Source organism: Vidua macroura, chromosome 2, assembly GCF_024509145.1.
Source record: "Vidua macroura isolate BioBank_ID:100142 chromosome 2, ASM2450914v1, whole genome shotgun sequence".
Taxonomy (NCBI): domain Eukaryota; kingdom Metazoa; phylum Chordata; class Aves; order Passeriformes; family Viduidae; genus Vidua; species Vidua macroura.
The window spans coordinates 15926200-15950325 of record NC_071572.1 but is presented as its reverse complement, the minus strand read 5'-3'; the positions used below and the strand labels follow the sequence as shown (position 1 = coordinate 15950325).

The following is a 24126-nucleotide window of genomic DNA, read 5'->3' as shown; positions in this document are numbered from 1 at the left end:
AGAGCAAGCAAATAACTTGAACTATCAAAACAAACAACATCAACTTGAGTTACATGAAGTGAACTTAGATGTGCTCATGATTAATCTGTCAATAAGCCTGGCAAGACACAGCTCTACACACTGGGTACAAATTTAACAACCTGACTTTTTACCCAATCATTACTGATTCTGCTCTGGTTTTGCCATTATTTTTCCCCAGATAGCATAAACAGGATGAATGGTGGGCCCAAAATGACATAATACAATGTAACAAGCTTCCAGGGGAAAAAAAAAGACACACAGAGCATGGATAGTACAATGCAACAATTTGTTTTGTCTCAGCCATCTGAATGACAGCACTGATATTCTGGACATAGCTTATAGCTATTAACACAGATTTGGAGAATATCTACTCAATCACATCCACTAGCAGGACACCACAACCATTTGCTGTGGCTTGGCACACCTAGGTTACTGCTTAGTCCCCACAGGAGTAGGGTCTTTTACTGCTTAGTCCCCACAGGAGTAGGAGTAGGGTCTTTTATGACTCAAGCTGCAGGTGGGAGGTCTGTACAGTAGTACAACTTTCTGTTTAGAGTATACCGAAATACCCACAGTGTCCATAAGACCCAAACAAGAGCAAATAAAAAAAAAAAAAGTCCATGTAGCAGTCAAAAATACATGTGTTGGAGTACTTCCAATTTACAAGAAAATTACAATTACCTTATAAATAAACATGGTAAGATGACAGGGAATCCAGACTTACAATAAGGTCACATCTTTGGGAAAGGCAAAACCTTTATTTTTTCTTAAGTGATTACTGCCCTGTAGCAGCACTATCCAAGCCTTGCTGCAAGATGTCAAGAAACATTAATCCCAAATAAAAAAAGCTTAACATTTGAGAGAATGTGGCAAATCAGGTTTTAGCCTGAAGCACTGAGGAGTTTTTAATGTACAATTCTGAAGACAGCATAAATCTGCTTACTGTGTGTGCCTGATTTAACAACTGTGATCTGCTCATGAAGAGAAGCTGGCTGCACTGACAGAAAAATAAAACCTCCAGCAGTATGAAATTGTACCACTTCACTTTTTTTTTTCTTTAATGAAACTTAATTACCAGGTTTATCTGATTTTTTGGCTACTCTAAGTATCACAGAGTCTTCACAGATCTTACTACAGCTTTGTATAAAGTTTTAACACTTTTGTTTCATCTGCAAACAGGGCAAACACTTAAGTTTGTACTGATGTTGCACATTTGTGCACAACTCAGCTGAAAACATAACAGACCTTATTTTTACATAATTTCATCAACAGAGAAGACCATCTCTAGTATCTAGCTTGGTAAAATCTGCACAAAGTAAACATTGAGAAAATGACTGAAAGTTATATAAAACTAAGAAATCATAAAATAGACAAATAAGGTACTTTTAAATCTCTGCTTGAGCCTGTACTGCTCTTTTGCAGCAAACAGTTTTAGAAGGAGACCTTTAACATCAACACTCTGATTAGCATAATGAAAGAAGATTGCTCTCTCTGCCAATAAATGCACTAAATTAGGAGAAAAGCAATGATGGGACACAGGATGAGGAAGAGGGGGAGACAGAGGAGAGGGAAAGAAAGAATATGACTTATGGTAAAAATTACAGTGTATCACGTTTTTGGTTGGTTTTTTAACATTATTTTATCATCTTCCTTTGGCCTCCCAAATTTTTAGAGCACAGAGAGCAGTTCCTACATTTTGAGTTCTTTGCATCACCTTTATCCTTCAAAAACCCAGCTTTGTAAGGCTGGGGGGATCGTTGATATATAGAAACTGATCCCCTTCTTTCCAGATGCTGTTCACATCTATAGATAGATACTACTTAATACTGAAGTCAATCTTTGCTTTACTTATTGTTTCCCACATGGCTTGTCCCCAGTCATTCTTTTGTTTTCTCTCTTTTATGAAAAAGATTTTACTTCTATTATGAATAAAAAGGTGGGTTGCCTAAGCTATTACATGTAATAGCTAAACAGTAAAATGAATTTATACAGAAAAAGCAAATAGAAATTGTTCTGGCAATCTCCAGTCACCTGCTGCTTACTTCAATCATAAGCCTCAAAATACAACAAGCTACAAAAGCAATACATGAATATCAAGAATATTCTTGGGTATAGTAACAGATTTCTATTATTCAACCGAGTAAAATAAAAATTACAATCTATTGTGGTTAAATAGAGAAGTCCAATACATTTGGCCTAGAAAAAGAGTGAATAAAAAACATGCAGAAGATATAAAACTTTAAAAGCCTTCTTAAAGTATATCAAAAGCAGAAGTTACAGGGACCCAAGAGATGACCAAATTTCAGAATGAGCAAATGCAGAAGGTAACACTAAAACAACAATACTGAATTTATTTTGCAGTCATACTCACTCGAAGGAGTCAAACAATATCAGTATAAGTCCAAAAATCCCAAATACCATTTAATGAATAATCATGGAAGGAACAGAAAACATAACAAAAGGCACCACTATGTCACTAAGTTTCCATATGTGAACTTCTGGATCCAGTGGCTCAAAAATGCTGTAAGTGAGAAGGAAACAGTACAGAACAACAAGAGTGACCAGAGGAATAAAACTGATCCCTGAACAACAAAACCAAAATCTTCCTGTAAAAGTACTGAAAGTACGAGAACCTGTTTCAGTACAAGAAACCAAGGACAACAAATGAAATTACCAGCAAGGAAAAGGAATATCTCCTTTTCCACAAAAAATATACTCAAGTAGAGAACACCTTATGTTCTAGGTGCTAAAAAGGATGTTGTAGGTGCTAGAAATTCAGATGGCTCCAGTATATAATAGAACAGGTTAGATCGAGTTCCTCCCCTTTTATGCTGAGTACCTGAGAAGGTAATCAGCATAAAAGCATTATTCTGGGCTTGGAAGGAGCTGGGCTGCAGATGGACAGATACTAGGAACACTTGTGCAAACCTGTCTCCTATGTGCTTATGCTTTTCTTCAGACATCTGCTTTCAGCCAGTGCTGGAGAAAGCCTTCAAGAACAGATGGTCCTTCAGACTGGTCCAGCACAGACATTACCATGTCCATCTCTTTCATTAGGTACTTTTCACAATACTGTTTATGTGTTTTTTAGTCATCTCTAAAAGCATTTAAATGACCAAGAGACACAGAGAAAACAATCTATTGCATCCTTAAAATATAAACCTTGAGGCAGCAGGCCAAGCCAACATCAAGCCCTGAAGTCAAACCATACATAACCAATTAGTACTATCAGAGCTATTTCTAATGACACAAACTACAATATTAGCTAAGCACATCTTCTGATAGTATAAATAGTGAATGGTACATTTCATACCACTGTGCACATATCCTGACATCCAGCCAGGTCCACTGAAGTCACATCTTCTGATAAGGACCAAAGACAAAACATAAACACAAATATTAGGGCCTGAAGGCTATCAACAGTTGGTCCAAAACAACTTTTCACCTAGCATCTCTGTATTATCTTTTATCTTAGTTCATGAGCTGTCTAATACCAATGAGAGGTACAGAATATACAGATAAAAAGAGTAAAAACAACACATAATCTGGTCTGAGTAACTCACATCCTAGAAGCCTGTTCTTAAACATCTCCCATGGCAGAGGTCCTACATTCTCTCTGGGCATCCTAAAAGGCTAAGCCAGTAGACAGTTGAAATACAATCTTCCCTAATTTTCATACTGTCTCCCTTAACTGCATTTAATCTCTCTTTCAAAAGGTTAAATTAGACCCCAAAATACATCTCATGGCAGGAAATTGTTATCCTAGGTATGAAAGAAATTTAAAGCATCATCTATCACTTTCATATTTAGATTGCAGGATATTGGCTTTGCACGTTCACTAAAATCCGAGGTGCTTTTTTCAGCCCTCTTAGTAGTTATTTAACACATTTAAATGCTTTCAGCTTTACAAAAATCAAGAATACTTTCATATTCACTCTGGAATTCAAGCCACTCTTAAATCAATTATTTTCACTTTCTATTGCAGAAATTCAAGCCAGAAATATTGAGGTAACCAGCAGAAAAAAGGTCCAGACCAGAACAACACTTCAAGGAATTTCTGCAATGTAGTACTTATTACCTAATATTTTCTCCCCTAACAGGAGTAGTCAATGTTAGTGTGATGTAATGAAGAATCCTGACATCATCATATTTCTGAATTCAAACTACTTGATTATACTCTTCTTGAAACTATTATTTAAATCTTAATAAAGGATTGTCATTGCAGCTCTTTAATGGCTCAGTAGCAATCAAGTAACAGTGAAAAACCTAACCTGAGAGCAAAAAATATTTTATCCAGATATGTAAATTCAACAAGTGTGTCTAAAACATACAGACATAAAATATAAAATAAATAAAAATAACAACACAAAGCAAAATAGAAATAACAAATTATTTATGCTCAGAATGGGGAAAAATGAATACACAATTTCAATAAAACTGCAGTTAACTTTGGGCTCACTTTTGGAAACAAAAATGAAAAACACTCCAGCCTGCACCTCTCTGCACTCAGTTTCTATTACATGTCCAAAATTCTCAGTTTTAACTACAAGTCTGTAAGAACCTTGCTTCAGATTTTATTAATGCCTGGAGTGTTTTTGCTTCTCATTACAAAACAATAGTATCCTAACTGGATAGATATTTCAAGTCTGAATTTTGTTTGGTTTATTACCTGAAGAACTGGATTACATAACCAGCTTTACTTACTGTCAAACAACTTTGAGCTCTATCAAGCACTAATCAGCAAAGAAAAAATTCTGGATGTCTTACCTCAAAATATCGCTGGCTTTCCAGCAGTGAAATTGGAGTAGACTAAACAAATTAATAATATTCTTCCCAGAAGATGAAATTGGACTCAGTAATCTAAACTCACAAAAATAGATTTTAAAAATTCTATGCCACTTATTTACACAGCCCCTCTTGTGTACCACAGAATGGGTCAAGTTGGAAGGGACCACAGTGGGTCATCTGGTCCAACCTCCCTGCTCAAGCAAGGTCATCCCAGAACACATGGCATGGGGTCATGTCCAGACAGCTCTGGAATATCTCCAGTGAGGGAGACTCCACAGCTTCTCTGAGCAATCTGTTCCAGTGCACAGTCACCCCCACAGCAAAGAAACAGTTAACTTAAGCGTAATAACACATCTCATTCATGATCTCCCAAGACAAGGTCAACCTCCTGAAGAAGCTGAGAAAGACACTTTAGCGATTGAGAGCACAGAAACATTAAGAGTAAGGTCAGTGTGGTACCTATTAGATGACTTCTAATCCAATGTCCATCATCCTCACCTGACTTTCCCCTTCCCTCTCACTGCAGGTTTGTATCAGCAGATCATTTTGGACAGTACAGCAACACACAGAGTTACTCCTTTGCTGAAATCTGCCAGAATGGACTAAATGCGATTCCAGGTACTTTGACCCCTGGTAGCAACTTCAGACAGGCAGGTTGAGAGCAAGGATGCAGAGGTACCCTTAGTTAATTCCAGTTAGATTTTCTATACAGTTCTTGATCTGCTAGCAAAAGACTGAGAGAAAGAATGGGGATGGAAAGGCCAGGAAACATTACTGATTTCTTGCCTTCTTGCTTCTGTTCCTTTCCTACTTCCAAGTGAGAGTTCTGTGACACCAATCTATTTGTTCCTTACTCACCTAACACCAGCTATGAAAATTCTCACTGAGAACAAATCATTTTGGTTAATAAAGAAATTAATTAAAATATTATTCCACTCCTTCAAAACCTCTCTTCCTGACAATTTTTATGGGACAATGATGGAAAAGCTCAAACAGTTCAACAGAAAAGCTTTACAGTACAGAAACCTGACAAGCAGTTCCAGAGTAGCAAAGGGATTACAGTGAGGGATATCCCTCTTCATGCTATTTCTCTTCATTTTAAGGTAGAGAGTTATTCATAAAGTGGCCATTAGTTAAAGAGACACTCTCACCTGATCAACAAACATTCCTAAAGGCAAAAGGATGACAAAGCATTCAGAATAGGCAGCTGCAAGACAGATTTTTTTGAGTATGAAAGAAGAAACATCAAATATATAGTTTAGACCTGCAATCATCACAGAAGCAAAGACTACTTTACTTTACTTAGCAGTTAGTATAACAAAAAGTGCTGCAGCAGCCAATATATTAGTATCACGAAACAGGAGCATGTGTCTATCAGTAATACAAACAGCAAATCTAGTTCAAGATTCTTTACAAGCACACAAAAATTAGAGGTCATCAGAAGTCCTCCTAACAGTATTAAATAAAACATGTTCCCAGAGATACTATGAGCAGGCAAAAATTGTTTCCCAGCAATTTCTATTAGCTTTAAGCTACATAAAGAAAACTCAACAACATTTCATCCTCGTCTGCTACTCACTAATCAAATCTTCAGTCTTATCTGCATATAGCCAGCTGGTTTTTAAAATTCTGCTGTAATTGAGGAGAAAAACAATTAAGCAGTATTATTAGTCATCTTACCATTGTTCCCTGGTGGTTGTAATGCATCTCCTGTCAAGCTACACCATCCGACTGGGAAAATATCTCGAGAATCACACCTGCACCAATAGTCAAATGCTCCTCTCCAACCATCAAATGTAACAAAAACTTCATCTCCTTTAACATCTCCAATGGTTGCTGGGCAAATCAGGTATGGGTTCTTTCTATCTATAGCTTCAAGTTTCATTCCAACTTTAAAGCAGTTTGGCACAGGTTTTGGTGGTTCCTGCAAAAATAAGCATGGTAGAATATTTGTATTTCTATGACCTCTTGAAAAAGAACCAAAACTAAGTAGCAGCTCTTTATTTTTCCTCAACATTCTTACCTACTTATAGTCACTACTCTCAGGAAATTATAGAAACACATTCAAGGAAACTCAGTCGTATTTCAAATTTGCCTTTGCTCTTCTGCACTACAAAAATCTTCATTCTATTCCCCCAAACACAGCTGGGATAATTAGTAAAATTCTCTATGACAGAAAGACCCTGATAGAAGTATTTACATAAGCAATAGGTTGCAACCAATACATTATGTCTGGGCAGCAAGACAGCCAAGACACTAAAATGAAATTATTACATGCTAATAAAGAAGAGGTTTGCAGAGCATGGGTATTTCTGGGGACTGATAACTGTCTGGTAAAAGCTTTACCTCTCAATTAATCCATGAAAAATTCATTAGCATTGGACATTATTTATAGGCCTCTGTTAACTCAGCTGGCCTTAGACCAATTCCAAGTGGACAAAAGAAAAACAAAAATCAAGTGAATGCGACCGGTGTAAGTGTGACTCCACAGCAGGAGTTGTGATCTGACAGAACACAAATTACCACCTCAGCCTCAAGAACCTTATTATCCAAGCCCATCTCAGATGTGCTGCAGGCTAGCACAAAGAAGCGTGGCTCATCACGCCTCAGAAAATGTATTTTATCTTATCTAAAAAAAATTGTAATTATATGAAGTTAACATCAAGTAATGTGATCGCAGGCCTAAACCCAACTGTTTGATTTGCTGACATACCTCTTAGTACCACTCTCAGTATCCAAAAAGAACACAATCAGTATAACAACAGGGTTTTATCACCTCAACAAAAAATTGAACCAAGTAATTTTAATATTACTGTTACTTTTACATAATTTTCCATATTTCACAGTAACTTACTCAAGAGTCATGTTTAAAAACCTGAATGGCTTTTTATGCTATTTTCAACTACTTTCTCACTACATTTTAAATGATGAGTGTGTGCCCAATGAAAATGTTTAACAAAACCTTTCCAAGCACTACTGTATTCCAATAGGTCTCATTCCCCATTGACTTTTTTACTCCTGTGCACATTCATATGACCACAGTGCTGTTAAGAAATGTGATATGCACTTTATCTAAAATCCATGAGACAAAAAAGGAGCAAACACAATTTTTCTAAATAGCACACCATACTTTGAAGTCTCAGCTCAGGAAAAGAAACAGCCCTCTCTAAGGACTAGAAGCAGATTCCTTTCTGTCTAGTTCCATAGCATGTCAATCCATTTCAAAGTAATTTTAAATAACAGTCTTGCCTTCCCTGTCTTTGCTGCAGACAACAGGGTAATATCTTAGCATCCTCATTAAAAAATGTAACCATGGACCAATTGATAAGAAGTTGTTTACTAGAAAAGCCTTTCTTCTTACCTTCTTAAAGAATGCTGCAGGTGCCATTTCAGCTCCATTGAGAGTTCTTAAGAGAAACATTGGCCAAGAGGATGCATTCATCTGGAACCCTGAGGACAAACAAAAATCCAAACAAACAGCCCTACTTCCAGTTTGTAAAATACAACAGGAGAAAAAGGTTATAAAGTCCGTTTCACTAATGCCTCATTCCCTCTATTTCAGACTTGGCCAAAATAGAAGCAGCTAGGAAGAAATTAACATGGTTGCTGCAGCTGCAGAAAGCTGTGTGATTCGTTTCCATTCTGAGTGACTTGCCTGCAAAATCACTCATCATAACGTCAGGCATTACAGATTAATTTCTAGGATTTAATGACATGCAAGTCCTAGTACAGGAGACCATTAGGTTGTCCTACAGAGTATCTGGTCCAGAGGAACTGCCCTGGCACAAGCACCTAGCTTTCTCTTCAGGTTCTAGCTCATTTATTGAGAAGATACTTTTTTTATTTTTGAGAATCTTGTTATTCTTTCACCAAACCACAGACAAAAAAACAGTGGAATTGGTTTTTTTCTTCCTTCTCTCATTAAAATAAATACATAAATAGCCATAAAAACAAGTATGACTAAGAGTGAACAAAAAAAAAAAAGTAATTGTAATAAATCATGTATCATATTGAAAAACATAAACCAGATGGTCTTTCTATTTTATTACTCTTCATTGACAAGTGAATAAAATTCATAAACAACAATCAAATTTGTTTGAATGAACTACCTTATTCAAACAGAACAAAGGTTTGGCTGGAAACTTTCTTATTCCATATAATCTTCCCTCACAATCAACCACTTTCCAGTTAAAAGATAAAACAAAACAAACAAAAAATCCTTTTTCTTTCTTTGCTTTCCAAATGAATGTTTTAAAGTAATGAGTAAGATAACAGACATACTGGACATTTTTTTTCTGCTTCTTTAGCAGTTAGATGTCTGGAACAGTTCTGCAGAGAAACAGACATAATACAGCAAATAGGAATTTTTTCCACAAAGCAAATAGTACCATAATCTGCCAAGAGCTCATGAGTTCCCCCATAACTGATCTTTAACAATTGTCTTAAAAATCTGTAACTAGAAAGGTGGAACATATCTGCAATTCTTGATCAGTGAAATAATTCACTCATTTAAAATTTCATTATATGCTATAATGGTTCTTGAGCTCATAGCTTTAAGCTATCTGCAGTAGAATAAACAGTTTTCAAGCCAGAACTACCCATGCAACACCTAAATTAATGCAGAGCTCCTATATGACAAACGATGTTATAATTTGGGGACCACTGAGCTGATTGTCAGGCCTGGTTTCATACCAGTCTTTATAAAACCTGAACACTGTGGTTACTGAAACACAATATTCCCAACTAAGTAGCTCAGAAAAGATATACAGGCAAGACAGAGGAGTCACAACTAAACAACTATTTCAATTAACTTCATTTGGCCCTTAAACTGTCCTGCTAAAACTAGAGAAAATGCTATCTGCAACACAATTTGCTCAGAACATTAAGCTCTCAACAACAAAAAGCTATGGAAAAGAGGCTGGAGTAATTTTGAGAAAGTGATTATTGCAGCAAAGTGCTGCAATAATCACTTTCTCAAAACCCTTATGTAACATGCATAATTAAAGCCATGTAAAAATCAGGTAGGAGGGACTATTTTAGTTAGTTATTATGATAGAAGTGGAACATTAGTATCCAGAAGGTTCTCTACTACTAAGGAAAAAAAAAAAATCCGTTGGTTAAATGTCTAACAGGAGGTAATTATACACCCAATTAGCTCCCAGCTTTACCCAGGAACAGGATGCTGTAAAACTGCCAAAAAGGCTTTTTCAAAAATTTATCTAGGTATGCCAGAATGTTTGATTGCTGGAATTCAGCCTATCTCTAGAAAAATCTAGGGCAGGAGGGGTAACATTGTGGCACTCACGTTCTTTTCTGAATAATCAGCTATTGTTCAGAGGGCAGGTAAGCTTACATGCCTGAGTGCAGGTAAACAGCTGCTTGTTAGGGGCTGCACTGCAGGCAGCCTGACCACTTAAGAGTAAGAAACAGTATCTGAGAGAAGGCATCAACCTTTCTACTGATGGTCATGGAAAGTTTCTCTTCTTAATTAATTGACTGCCCCTATCATACATAACCAGAGTTGTTTTACTCATCACTCTGGCTTAAAAACACATTTTAAAAACTGCTGTGTTCATGTATGCGCAGCTGAAGGAACCACCATGTTCTTCCGTTTTTTATACTGGTATCACTTCATTCTAGAAGGTAATATCAAGAACTTCAGAGAGGTTAAACTGAGAAACTTCTTGGAAAAAAAGAAAAAAAAACCCAACTTTTTTCCCTGATGTCAGGAATTTCCAGTGTTTTCAATCAAAACCTCTATATATCCATTGAAAGAAGGTTAAAAAAAAGCCCTTCTGAGCCAAATTGTATCTACCATAAGCAGTATTTTTCTAGACTGGCACCCTGGTTGCATTAATCTTCTTGTGCTTCTGAAGAACCACAATAGCACAAAAATCCACCCTTATAATCTATGTGAAGTGTCTTAATGGTTAAGTCAACTTTTCCTGTGTCTCTCTACAAGCAAATCAAGATTCATACTGTAGTGAAATGATACTTTTCACTTCATCTTTCAAACAGAAAAGTGGAAGTTGCTTCCAAAGCAGGATGACAAGCATTTTGAGAGGCTACTGAGAGAAAGCATACCTATCCTCACTAAACCTCCAATAAGAATTCTCTAAGAATTACTGATGGCACCAAACCAGAAGTAGGTTCATAATCATAAGATGGAAAAGCATCAGGAACCAATTTCTGTATCCAGGTATTTTTAAAATTACTTTACAGTTTATTACTTTTATTATTTCTTGCATTTTCGAAAAATTACAGAAGATCCTAAAATAAAAGGGGAGAGAGTGTTTGGGTACATTTCGGTAATTATTCTTCCTATTTTTTAAAAGCAAAACTATTTGCAGATGATTGTGAAATCTTTAAGTATTTCCACACATAGAAGTTTAAGCTTTTGACAAATAAGGTATATTTAGATCTACATTCTTATACAAGTTAATCACATCAAAAAAAGGCAATGTCACATTTTACTACCTCTAGCACTTTCCTCAAAGTTACCTCTGACCATTCACTAGGTAACAAGGAATTGCTTTGTAGAATTTCCTATTTAATATACTTCCTCAGCAAGTCTAAACCCAAGCACTATTTCTCAGTTTGGGGAGACACAATGTTGTCAATCATACTGCTCATGAAAGGCAAAGGAAGCTCTGCATGGTATTTCTAAGCACAAAAAAGCTATACCTTGTTCACAAGCATTTATTGTGCTCACAAACCAGCCATGACAAACTAATCTGACATTCCTGAACATATGTTGAGGCAATGAGAATATCATGCAGTCTAAGCCTGCAGTTTGCTAGAGCTCTGAGGTGCTGCTTTTACTACCTCAGAGTAAAAGTTCAGAGAAGAATGCTACAATTCTGCACTAACCCACCTTATGCTGCCTGTCCTAGAACACAATTTGCTCGGTGCCCAAGGAAACATCCTGACTGCCCTGCAGGGCCCGTCGAAGTTTCCTAGGCCTGCAGCAGCCAGTGCCCTCTTGTGAGCTGCTTGGATGCACTGATGAAGAGTAAAGGGGCAATTTGGCTTTCTCCAGTTCTTTCCAAGGGCTCCCAACAGGAGCATGCATGGCATCATGCAACGAAACACTGTATACACACACACAAGGCAGGCTGTGTGTGAGGGAACATTTACAGAATGGGCACATTTAATATTAAGGGCCTATTAAGAAACACCAACAACAAAAAAACCTGCTCATTCTTTTGTCAAAAGAATGAAAAAATAAGAAAAAGCCACAATTCACTTAGCCAGAATTAGTTTACTTACCTCTTTTTCAATTAAAGAACAGTTTGGTGAGATGTTCATACCATTGAATTTGCCAAGACAAAAAGGTAAATTTGACTTTTTGAAAGCAATACTCCACACACATTTGGTCAACAGCTTTGTTACTTACCAAGTGGAGGCTGGAGCATGCCCCCTTTCTTTTCACAGGTCCCAATGGGCTGTATGTCTGAGGAATCCACAAGCCTCCAGAAATCATTTTTGTTGTCACTTCCATCGAGACGCAATCTTAGCCTGGCACCAGTGATTCCAATGACAGTAGCGATACAAACTGAGGTGACATTGCGAGGATCGTGGGCTTCCAGTTTCATACCAACTTTGAAATCGTTCTTAGGTGGAATTCTAGACTACAATAAAAGGTGAAAGGCTTTTTCTTATTGTTGTTAATACTGCTAAATTTACCAGCCAGTTCAATACACAGCTTTATTTCGTTCAAACTTAGCATAAAAATGATAAATATGAAGAAGCTTTTAAACTTTTGAGTGTCTAGCAGCCAAGTCAGAAAAGGTAACTGGATAATCTACCAACTGCATAAACAAGATTGATTTCTAAAAAGATAAGGATGCTACGTAGGGTAACAAGGGAATTGTTATAAAGATATGAACACAAGAGTGAAGTGAATGGAATACAAGGAGATTAGGAAACATGACATTCAACTCAAAAAAACCCAAAAAACCAAAACACAAACCAACACATACATCAAAAAAAAAAAAAATCCCAACCACAAGGTTTAAAGGTTTATTAGCTTCCAATTCAAAAGAAATAATTATCCCCACTGTAATACTATTTTGGAAATCTAAACAAAATTTGGACCCTTCTGTATAAAAAAAAAAAAAAGGTTACATTACAGAGAAAGACAGAAAAAGGAGTTAGTGTTAGCATTTTTAAGAAAGAAAACAGTCCTAAAGTCATATAAAACTTCTGTGCTAATACAAAAACTGTAGATTATGCTTATTTGTAGAGAACTGAATATAATCACAAACATACAATGTAATGCCAATTTAATTAGCACAGGGAAAAGAAATGTGACAAATGCAATTTGGTTGTTAGGCAGAACTTTTTGTCACATGCAAAAGATGAACAAAAGAGGGTATTTTTTACTCATGTATCAACACACTACAGGCAGAGATTGACTGGATTGCAGTCTGATTACTTGCCTTCTGTCATATAACTGGGATGCAATGACTCTCACTTTTCTCTTTACTAGTCTCCTCATTTCCAGCCTAAATTTTATTGATGGAATTTTTGGCCAACACTATCATTTAACTTATTTTTGCACTTTAGCAAATAAAACCAAAAGCTACAACTGACTCTTTCTCAGTACCTTTTCAACAATGTAAATAAGTCAAGCACTGAAATTTCTCTTAGGAGATTATGACTATTCCCCTATCACCCTGGAAACTCTTTTCTGCAACTCTTCAGTACAAAGTTGTTTTTGAATACATGCACCCAGAACTATAAGCAGCCTTCCCCATGACATTTAAACCCAGCAGGTACCCCATGCACACTAACACAGTCTGACTTCTAATACAGGAGGCACGTTAGAACACCCAAAACCACAGGCACTGACATTCACAGGACTCCTATGTCCCCTTGTGCCTGCCTGACCAGGTCAGGTGGGGATCCCACAGCAGGCAGACGAAGTGCACTTACCTGTCTGCAGACATAGGAAAAGACAGGAGAAATCTGCTCCTGCAACAATTTTTCTCCACCACATTTAAATGTCTAAAATACATCTTGCTCTACTTGCTATATTGTGCAGGTGCACTATTTACAACACACCCTAGATCAACAGCAGGAACCCTGGAGGAGCCTGAGCCCAAAAGCCAAAGAGGCGAGCAAAACTCAGTGAGCATCTGCCAGTGCTGAACTCAGACAGCAGGCTGGCTGAAAGAGGAGCCCAAGCATATTAAATTTAAAGGGCAATTCAATTTCAGGATATTGCTTGTCAAGCTGTTACTTTGTACAACATGGAAAAGCAACAGAAATTGAGAAATTGGGGAATTTGTTTCTTTGTTTGTGGAGAAGGTGAGCTTGTTTAAATACCAACAACTCAAGGCATTCTACCAAAAAGGTAAGTCCTCCATGCTAGTTTTTCTTTAAATAAAATAACAAAACCTCGCTCAGTAACAGCTTTGCTTTAAGTTCTGCTCTAACCACAAGGGACTGAGCTTTTACATTTAAAAGTTTCAACTGCTTGGGAAAAAGTTTTAGGGCAAGAAAAAGGAATATGAAGTGCATTGAAATTTTAAGTAGTTATTAAAAACAACTTAAAGCAACAGATAAAACACCTTCTAAATTAAGATAAATACTTTAATCAATTTCCATTATCTGCCTGTGTCTTAATTTATGGTAGAGGCTTTAATTTATTGTTCCTCAGGTAATTTTTAATTACTACAAAATTTAAACTTTTTAAATTCCCACAGGTCACAAATTCTGGAAGTAACCGTCAAATTAATTTTCTTGCTGCTCTTATTTTCTGGCTGATCACAGCAATGCATTTCTTCACATGACACAAAGTAATAATGACATGTACAATTCATGCATAACCCAATAAAAGTCAAATTAGTACTAAACAAAGCACAAGCACTTTAGGTTCAAAAATCTGCAAACACTATATAGTGAGAGGATCTAGCTCTGAACTTATCACCATTGCATATCACTTTCTACTTAAAGGTCAACTCTTAAAAAAATGAAAATCTGCATACGCAAATTGTTTTGAAATTTGCTGTGCACATAAATTAAAGCTCTTCTTTCCAACTCACACACTCCTTAAGCAATCCAGGTCACATGGATTTCTCTCTGTCAATGCATGTCACCTAAGCACCTCTATTCAAGGCATTATTTGGCTGCTCAGTTCAGACTTCTTGAGCATTATTAGGCGAGAGGAAAATGCAAGAAAGACACATGGAAAGGCCTTTGAGCAGCTTTCTGCAGTAGTTACTTGGGAGTGTATTCCTTGGGAGCATACAGTCTGGGTCATGGTGGTTTATGTCTGTGAGTACGGCATTAACCTCAGAAAGATCCAGGGACAACATACTACCATCTGCCTCTATCCAGGAGGAGTTTGAGGTGTCTGCTTTGTGAAAAACACATTCTGTGAAATTAATTTCTGCAGCTCCACTCAGAGCCATGGACACCAGTGTTTTTAGCCACCTTTCACTGAAAGCAGCATGCAAGGGCTCTTTGCCCTTTATCCTCATCTGCAAAGAGCAAGCTGAGATTTAAGATCTAGCATGAGGAAATGCTACCACCTGTGTTTCTCTCCCCTAATTCTCCATTCCTCCAACTGCTTCAGACTCACCGACTGATGGTTCCTCTCCTTCTCAGACTATTCAATTCGTGCTGTTTTTTATTTGGGCTCCCACTGGAGGCCAGTATCATTTACACTACAATCAGACCACCAACAGACCCTAGAAAACAATTTCAGAACATGCCCAAGCCATTCAACTAGACATGGACTGCTTGTCACACCTATTACACTTCTATGAACCTGAACAATCCAATTCCTTAGCAACTATCTTCTAACACAGTGAGGGCACACAGACCAAAATGAATCCTATTTAACTTTACACAGACAAGATACACCTCAGCTTGGGAAAACAGAGAGAAAGATGCCTAAAGAGATCAACTCAGTCTCCAGAGGGCTGAACAACTGGAGGTCATTAGCTTTCACAAGATGGTAGATTTAAACTGCATCTGCAAATACATACTAAGTTATCAGGTAGGGGGGATCAAACTTGTAGGGTATACAGTAATACAAAATAGTACATTAAACACATTAAACATCATAAATCCAGTATTTCCTTTGTATTTCCACATATTCCACTTGAATTTCTTTTTTTTTTTTCATTTTAGTATCTGTTACCCCTAAGTAGAAAGCACTCTGTTCAGAAAGAGACAAAAATTAAACATATTAGAGATCCAGCAAAAAGTGGTGACTCAACTCTACTACACACACATCTTACAGCTAGACAGAATTGAAAGAAATCTTTCAAAAAATGGGGCAAAGACTCCTCTGACAATCAGCCAAATTTTTAATGCTCACTAAAACCATGGTAGCGTTAAGATTACTGAAAAAAAGTAGAAAACATTTTTGAACACTGACAAAGCTATCTGTTTTCATTAAGTAGTCTTTTTTTTAAAGGAAAACAGAGTTCAAAGACACAATTTTAATGAAACCCTCAAAATTTGGCTTGAGGCAGAAACCAAGAATGAAAAAACTTCCGTAGCTACTGCCAAAACTGTAAGCTACTGATAACTACAGATGAAAAGAAGTCAAATGGGAAGTCTGCAAGCAGTCTAAATGAGAAAGATTTTCTAGGATCACCCTGTAACAGACATACAATACACACACACTTGCAAAATAATATCTGGCATACCTGTCTGAAACAATGCAGAGGAGCAGCTACTGATTCAGTCTCTTTCAGATAATCATCCCAATTAAACTGTTCTGGAAGACATAAGATAAAAAAATACGTATACAAACTTATAAAAAAAGGAATTTAAATTAAATGAAGATTTGAGGAAAGAAAGGGACAGAAAAGCCAACTATCTTGTAGAATACATTTTCTCAAGAGCAGAATCATTCTCAAATGGAAACTCCACCTCTGAAATACATACAGACCTTGAAGGAGCTTCAAAAGTAATGTTAATTTACAGGGGTGAACACACAATAGGCAAAATTAATATAAACCTTCCTTCAGTTTTTTTTTTTTTTCTACATGTAAAACAATCCAAGTCAGAATATCTAGATTCAATTCTCTGCATAAGGATCTCCCAAGCATCCTTATATAAATCACAATAGCTTTCCTATATCTTAGTTTCCCTAACAGTAGGGTTGATATGATAACCTTATATGAGTACTGAGATGATACACATTGAAAAACAGAGACACATGGATACTGTTGAAATGTATGTTATGAACACTTTCCACTAGAAAGCAAGAAGATTAGCACAACCTTCCAACTGCATCTTTGTCTCTCTTTATCTGAAATCACATAAAGGTTTCTTTTTGTAGAATATCATGTAATATGGCATAGATAGGTAAATATTATGGCAATGTTAAGTAACAAAATCATGCTATTTTTTCAAGTGTTAATAGTGTCACTGTTTATGCGTATGGGCAAATGGATTTTGCATTTGATTTAATTAGTGTTACCAGTTTTGCATGAATGGAAAAATATGAAGTACCAACATCAAAGATACAAGCAAGCATATTAATTATTTTAATATAAAGTGTAAGAGAAAAGCTACAATGGCTACAGCTAATATTTTTGTTACTAAATTATCTGAGTGAGCTCTTTTGCTTATTTTTCTTGTTCGGGCAGCTGGCATCTTTCTGATGTTCCTGAAAAATAAAGCACTGATGAACCCAAAATGATGCAGTGATGCCACCCAGCGGCTCAGCAACAGCCACTCACAAGGCCTAATGCAAAATCCTTGGGGATGATGGAGAGCTTGCTCCAGGTGTGTGTTCCAAAAACACCACTGGGCACAGACACTTAAACACATATCTGCAGTTTTCAGGAGAGAGGAGTAGCAAAGAAACAATCAGAAAATGGCAGCATTTTCCAGCACTTGCACACAGCTTCTCTGTGTGGCTCAAACCCAGAGTCTTCCTGCAGTAGGACAGCATTCAGCTGACAATATCAAGTGCCTCAAGCAAAAGGGAACCATCCCCTTGGCCTGCTGAGGTCCTGGGTTTTGGTGCAACAGACTCAAAAGTGTACGAGTTATTTGTCCTTGCTGCTGCAGAAGCCATGTGCTTGTTAGCAATGTGAGAAGTCAGTAACAAGTCAGTAAAATGTCAAAAGCTGTTAATTTAGTGGTCTGGAATATATGCAAGCTGGTAACAAAGACACTTTTTTACAACATCTTGGAATTCCACCTATTTTGGAATGAAAAATTTTTTACACATTTATATAGTAACACTGATTTTATATTACTTACAAAACTCAGGATACATTAACGTAAGCATATATTTGTATTTCAGGAAGGCCGAAATAGCTCTTCAGAGCTTTCCCCAGAAAGTAGCCTCCAGATTTGTTTCTCTTTTCATTAACAAGCCAAGGAGGGTGCAAAAATTAAATATTATGAACTCATAGCAAGGTTTTATCTCATAAAAATTCTTCTTGGACCCTAATAATAAAGCTGCCACTTCAGGTTGCCTTCTGATTAAAAAAAAAAAATTTAATCAGAGTTTACCTTAGTAAAGTACCTAATTCTACATAATTAAACCTAGTCAAAAGAAAACATTAGTTGTGTCCCAGCTGTCTCAGATCTAACATGATGTAAAAGCCGTAATCATGCATAGACTCATTGTGTTAAAGACTGTACAAATACAAATACATCAGTGATGTCACATCTACCAGGACAAACTTTCATTCACCTCCTACAAAAAAATTTATAGTAACATTTCCCAAATTATCTGAATTTTAATAACAGGATGGTAAATTTTGTGGGGCAACCAGAAATACAGAGGGAACGAAACAGTTTTGTTTTTTCAAGGGAATGTTTACTAGAAAGACACAGAAGGTAACAGAACATTTACTAGAAAGACACAGAAGGTAAGAAGCCAGCTACAGATAAAGCCAAGAGGAAAACAGCATTACATAGCTCTTTGCTTTAAATCCTGGCTATCAAAAGCTCTTGCATCAAGCAGTAATGTCCTGGAGTTAAAATTAAAAGCTCTCCACCTGTGAAGATACACTGTATTAGGTGAGATTCAAACTCTCAGAGATGGTGCTAATTATGATTTAATTACTGCAGTTATAGACATAGGAGACACATGTATGTTTGCAACATGTAAGATGCAACACTAGAAAGATAAGCACATTGAAAAATATCTACATGAAAGCTTCCCTGCATTGTCAGTGTGCACACATAAAGAAGCAATTGTATTACACATATCTCTAATTCTAAAGACCCTGAAAATATGCAGCTTCTGACAACTAGAAATCCTCAAGAAAATTAGCTTATACTAAATAATTTAATGTGCATTTCTCTTCACACTCAAATCTGCAGGCTGAATAAAACAGCTTAAGAAAAGACTGTTATGCAACAACCACAACTTTATAACCCACCAGGAAAGTGAAAACTAGAGAGAAAAATTAATTTTATGCTGAAGAACAAACCAGCATATACTGGAAATGGAACAAAACAAAACCCAAACCAGAAGGTAACTAGAACCTTTTGTAAATGAAAAAAATATTAGTTTAAAACCCGCACAGAAGTGAGGCTCTTAAACAGTGATTCAAAACAAGCAGCAATGGCAAAAAGCCTGACTAATTTAAAAATTGAGGGACTGAGTTCATGTCACAGTTGCTTGCATTACTGGCACTGACCCAGAGCATCAATAATCCTTAATGCTAGAAAGGACCTCAGGAGGTCTCTAGTTCAGCCTCCTGCTCCTCCAGGGTTCCATCAGACTCAATGTGAAAATTTCCTCATCAAGGAGGAATTTCTTATGCTCCAGCCGGTATTTGTCACTTCTCCTTCCACAGTGGCTCCGAGAGGAGCCTGGCTCTGTCCCCTTTCCATCCACCTGACAGGTAGTTGAAGACAGCGTGACCATCTCCCATAAGCTTTCTCTTCTTTTAGCTGAAAAAGAAACATTTCTTCTGGTTTCAGTAACAGTTTTTTGCAGGACATCAAGCCAGCTTACTCCAGTACAGCAGTGCCTTCCTTGTACTGTGCAGCTCAAAAGTGAAGACAGCTCTCCAGACACAGACTCCCAAATTCCCCAAAGCAGTGAACGCTCCTCCCAGCCCACTGCCCGCAGCTCTGCCCGCAGGATCCCTTTGCAGTTGAGCTCTTTGGCCACAAGAGCTCGCTGCTGGCCCACACTCAGCTGCTGCCTGCCGGGCTCCAGGGCCGTCGGTGCTGAATCCTTTCCAGGCAGCCAGCCTCCCGCCTGGGCTGCTGCAGGGCTCCGGTCTGCCCGCGGCCGAGGAGGACTCCCCATTCACCACCGAGTCTCAGTGCGGTCCTGCCATTCCATTTCCCCAGCACTGGCAAGTCCATCTGAAGGGCAGTCCTGCCTTCCAGCCTACTGGCTACTCCTCCCCACTAGATGTTGCCCACAAACTGGTCTGGCAGTGTGTTCTGGCCAATCGTCCCCATCTGACAGTAAGGCATAAAACAGCATCAGACCTAATACTGACCTCTAAGAAATGCCACTAGCTACCATCTGACAGGTGGACCTTGCACAGCCTGGAAGTCCAGTTAATTTTTCATCCACCTATCCAAACCACATCTCACCAGTTTGGCTGAAAGGACACCACAGAAACTGTACAGAAAGCTTTGCTAAAGTTGACATGAACAACATCCATTGCTCTCCCTTGTTTCCAGCGTTAACTGAGTAACTGAGCACAAAAGGCAATCAGTCATGCACAGTTCACACTTGGCAAATCTACCTCCACTGTTCCTAACCTCATTGTTGTCCTTTATTTGCTTGGAAATGGTTTACAGAAATATTTTCTTTATAGTCTTCCTGAAAACTTAGATTGGGTAGGCCAGCCTACCTGGCCAGCCTGTAATTCCTCAGGTACTCCTGTCTTGTCCTTCTTGACAGTGCGTACTATTTGACCTTTTCCAGACATGGAGAAACTTCCTCAACCACTACAAGTTCTCCAAAAGAAGCGAGAAGCCTCCTTGTTACATCAGTCCCCTGCCTCAGCACCCCTGGAGGCGTCACATCTGCTACTATGAATAAGTGAATGCCCAGTTTGCTGAAGTGCTCCCCATCTTTTTTCACCATATGTAATTCTCCAGTTTAGTGTAAGTCAAAAGTTTTGCAAAATTTTAACTGAAGATTTAAACTATGAATTGTCATTTGCAGATTGGTACAATTTAAGGTCCTGGTTTATTCAGGTTAATATAATACAGTATCACCGTAACCTAAACACTGTTTGGGCAGATGGAACACATCTTGTCTTCTCAGACCACCCCTAGGTTCCCTTGGCACCCATCTGAGACTTTGGACATGGAGGTGCCTCTTTTCTAGCCTTCATCTCACAATCTTTCTTCTTCAAAGATGAGATTTCCTTATAATTTTTCTTCACACACTCTTGCAAATACAGCAGTTTAAGTGTAAGGTATTTCATGCTCCACTTTATACCTTGTACCTCTTCCTATATGTTGTGATCCTTCAATTAGAATTTTTCTCCTCTTCGTGTCTTTCTCTACTCACTTTAGTCTATTTTTTTAACCCATTCTTCTCACACCTCTGTATCTCCTCTTCGACTTTTCCTATCACACATTCCCCTGGAAACTCTGGAGACTTCCCATCTGTTAGCCCAAAGCATTATATGGCATCTTCATCTAGCATCAAGAGGCTCTTTCTGCTCCTTTGCGACCAACAAGCAACAACATGGAATAAAAATTACTTCATCTGTAGAAAAGCGGAGATCTTGCAAGAAACTCCTCTCTGTTTGACAAAGCTGAGCCTAGATTGCATGAGAAAGTTCAGGTCCCAGACACTAGATTAACAGCACAAACCAAGTCAAGAACACGGAACACAGAGTAAGGCTTGCCTGCTTAGCACTGCTTCTCCACAAAGCTTTTTCAACACCTTGCTCTCAACTGCAGGAGGAGGCAGGGACATTTTCCAGTGACTCATGAAATATGGTTATCTTATCCACATATGAAGAGCACTTTGCTGGTGGGGGAGTGTCTTACAGCACTCTGTCTGTCATGTCAGATGACATTATTTAAAACAGACACGCTAAGTCCAGTTTGACTGGAGCTCCTTTTACACTGCAGAAGAGGGAAAAAGAGACAAATATGCTTCTTTTTCTGGCTCAAAGTAACAGGGACAAATAACGATGACAGGTTGCCTGCACAGGATGTGGATTCTCCTCCTCTGGAGATATTAGTAAGTTTTCTGGACACAATCCTGAGAAACGTGCTCTAAGGGATCCTGCTTGAGCAGCAGGTTGGACTACAATGACCTACAGTGGTTGCTTCCAACCTTACCCATTCTGTGATGGCCAGAACCCAAATAAAGGAAAAAATTAGCTCTGGCAAATGTAACAGCTGAAGGCTGTACTATGACTGGTATTGTATCTTTTATGCAAAGTCATTACCTCAGTTACCCAGCTAATGTGTCAGTATCCTGGCATGTTTCATCAGTGATTAAGCTACTTGTCTCTACTGGTACCCAAGAAGAACCAGACAATCTATCAAGAGTCAGAGGGCACAGAAAAGTGAGCAGAGTGAGAGTTTAAATAATTCTGAGTCCTTTTTTCAAGAACTCCTGAAGAGATTTTGTACTTTAGTCAATACTACTCATGACATTTCTTACTGTCCCAAAATCAGACAAACAACGTGAACATGAAAAGCATATCTAAGGATGTTGTTGTTGTCTCACTGCAGCCCACCATAGAAGCTACCCTGACAGCAATCTCATGTATACACTGCCTTATGGCACCTGCTGTGCATAGTACAGGCTAAGTTAGCCAAGAATCTGGATAATTTCTGGTAAGTGTGTACTTTTCCTCAGTTTACTAAAAAAACCCCACAAATTCTGCTAGCACATTGATTATTTAAAGTAAAATTAGAATCCCAGGCAATTTAATCCAGTTAGCAATCCTAAAAATTCAAGACTATTAAACTGAAAATCCTTCTTTTGGCACCAGGAAACACATTAAGGAAATAGCGGTAACTGCAGCAGAAAAGGCACGAGACTGAGAAATACATGATGAGAAGACCAAACAAATCAGTAACGGTTTAAAAATCATAAAGTTTATACAGCATCTTTGATTGTACATACAAAGAGTACTTATCTTGGGTAGTAAAACTAGCAGGTTCAACTCAAGCAGTTTCAACCATCACTTTCTATACCAAAACACACTTTCCTAACAGCTAGACAAAAGCAAAGGTATGTTTTTAACTATCCACCATAACAATCCAAGAGATTCCAGCAAGAAAAAGATGTCAGAAAATAGTACAGTCCAAACACATACATTTTCTTTTAGAGTACCTTAACTAAGAACCTGACAGCTGCAATACCTACCACTTTTTAAAGATGGGTTGTTTGCCTGCTGATTCTTTCCATCTTTCTCTTTTTTAATATTCTTTGAATCTAAAAGACAAGATTCCATTACATAATAAATGTAATATTCACATCATAACTATGTCCAGCATAACACAGAAAGCTTTCAAACAATACAGAGTATTTTGTTGACTTTATTTTATTAATTTCAGTACATAATCAAAAAGGTATGTAAATTTAATCACCACACTATTTTCCCTTCAAAATATATTGAAAAGTACAGCATGAAAAAGCAGAGCTTTTGACTACTTTATATCAATTATTAGAATAAATCCAGTTGCAGAATACAGAATACCAGCCCCACAGACAGCAATCCTGTGCTATTTTTAAACAGTTTTACTTCAACCTACACAAAATTTGAGATCCTAAAGATCACTGTTTATCTTTATACATCTGGTTATACACAGAATACTCTGAACTGAGAAACAAGGAAAAAAACCAAACCCATCCTAAAACCATATTTCTGAGTTAAAGATTTCATTCTATATTGAGATTCTTTAATACTCAATATTCTCAATATAAAATTCTCAAATACTCAAAGCTGCTATCTCAGCACACATCAGTCATTTGAAAGAGTCACTCAGAAGAATCTACCTTCTCTATCATTAATCTTGGCACATACTAACAAAGGGGTCTGCCATATTTTATTTTTGATGGATTTCAGCAAGTATGAGAGATACAGGAGAACTGGGCAGCTATAATGGAGAAGACTGAGAGAGACAGTTCCACTCATTCCTTTTAAAATACATTGTTTGGTGACCTGCTTTTGACACTCATGGACTTGAGTGCAATTCAAATACAATATCAACCTCACAACAAAAATGCAAGTACACTTTCAGATCTAAAAAGCTTTTTTGTTTTTACCAAGATCTGCATAGGAGAGTAACTCTCTTGGTCTGCAAATGCCTCACTACTGGGAATGGGGCTCCTCCTCTAGTTAGGCTTGTGCATAGCTCACACCTTGGGTTATGCCACTT

General features: G+C 37.6%; 1 protein-coding gene across 6 annotated transcripts in view; it reads right to left on the bottom strand.

Annotated features, from left to right (window-relative positions):
* The window catches only part of SCML2 (Scm polycomb group protein like 2), a 70946-nt gene that overhangs the window by 28226 nt on the left and 18594 nt on the right, over positions 1-24126 (bottom strand). For 5 of the 6 annotated variants that reach the window (XM_053970882.1, XM_053970884.1, XM_053970886.1 and 2 more), the window contains 5 exons: positions 23111-23179; positions 16476-16546; positions 12206-12440; positions 8171-8259; positions 6490-6733 (listed from right to left, as the gene is read on the bottom strand). In XM_053970882.1, coding sequence (XP_053826857.1) covers positions 6490-6733; positions 8171-8259; positions 12206-12440; positions 16476-16546; positions 23111-23179 — 708 coding nt within the window. The remainder of the gene's footprint in view (positions 1-6489; positions 6734-8170; positions 8260-12205; positions 12441-16475; positions 16547-23110; positions 23180-24126) is intronic. The other variant, XM_053970885.1, reaches the window with a different exon arrangement.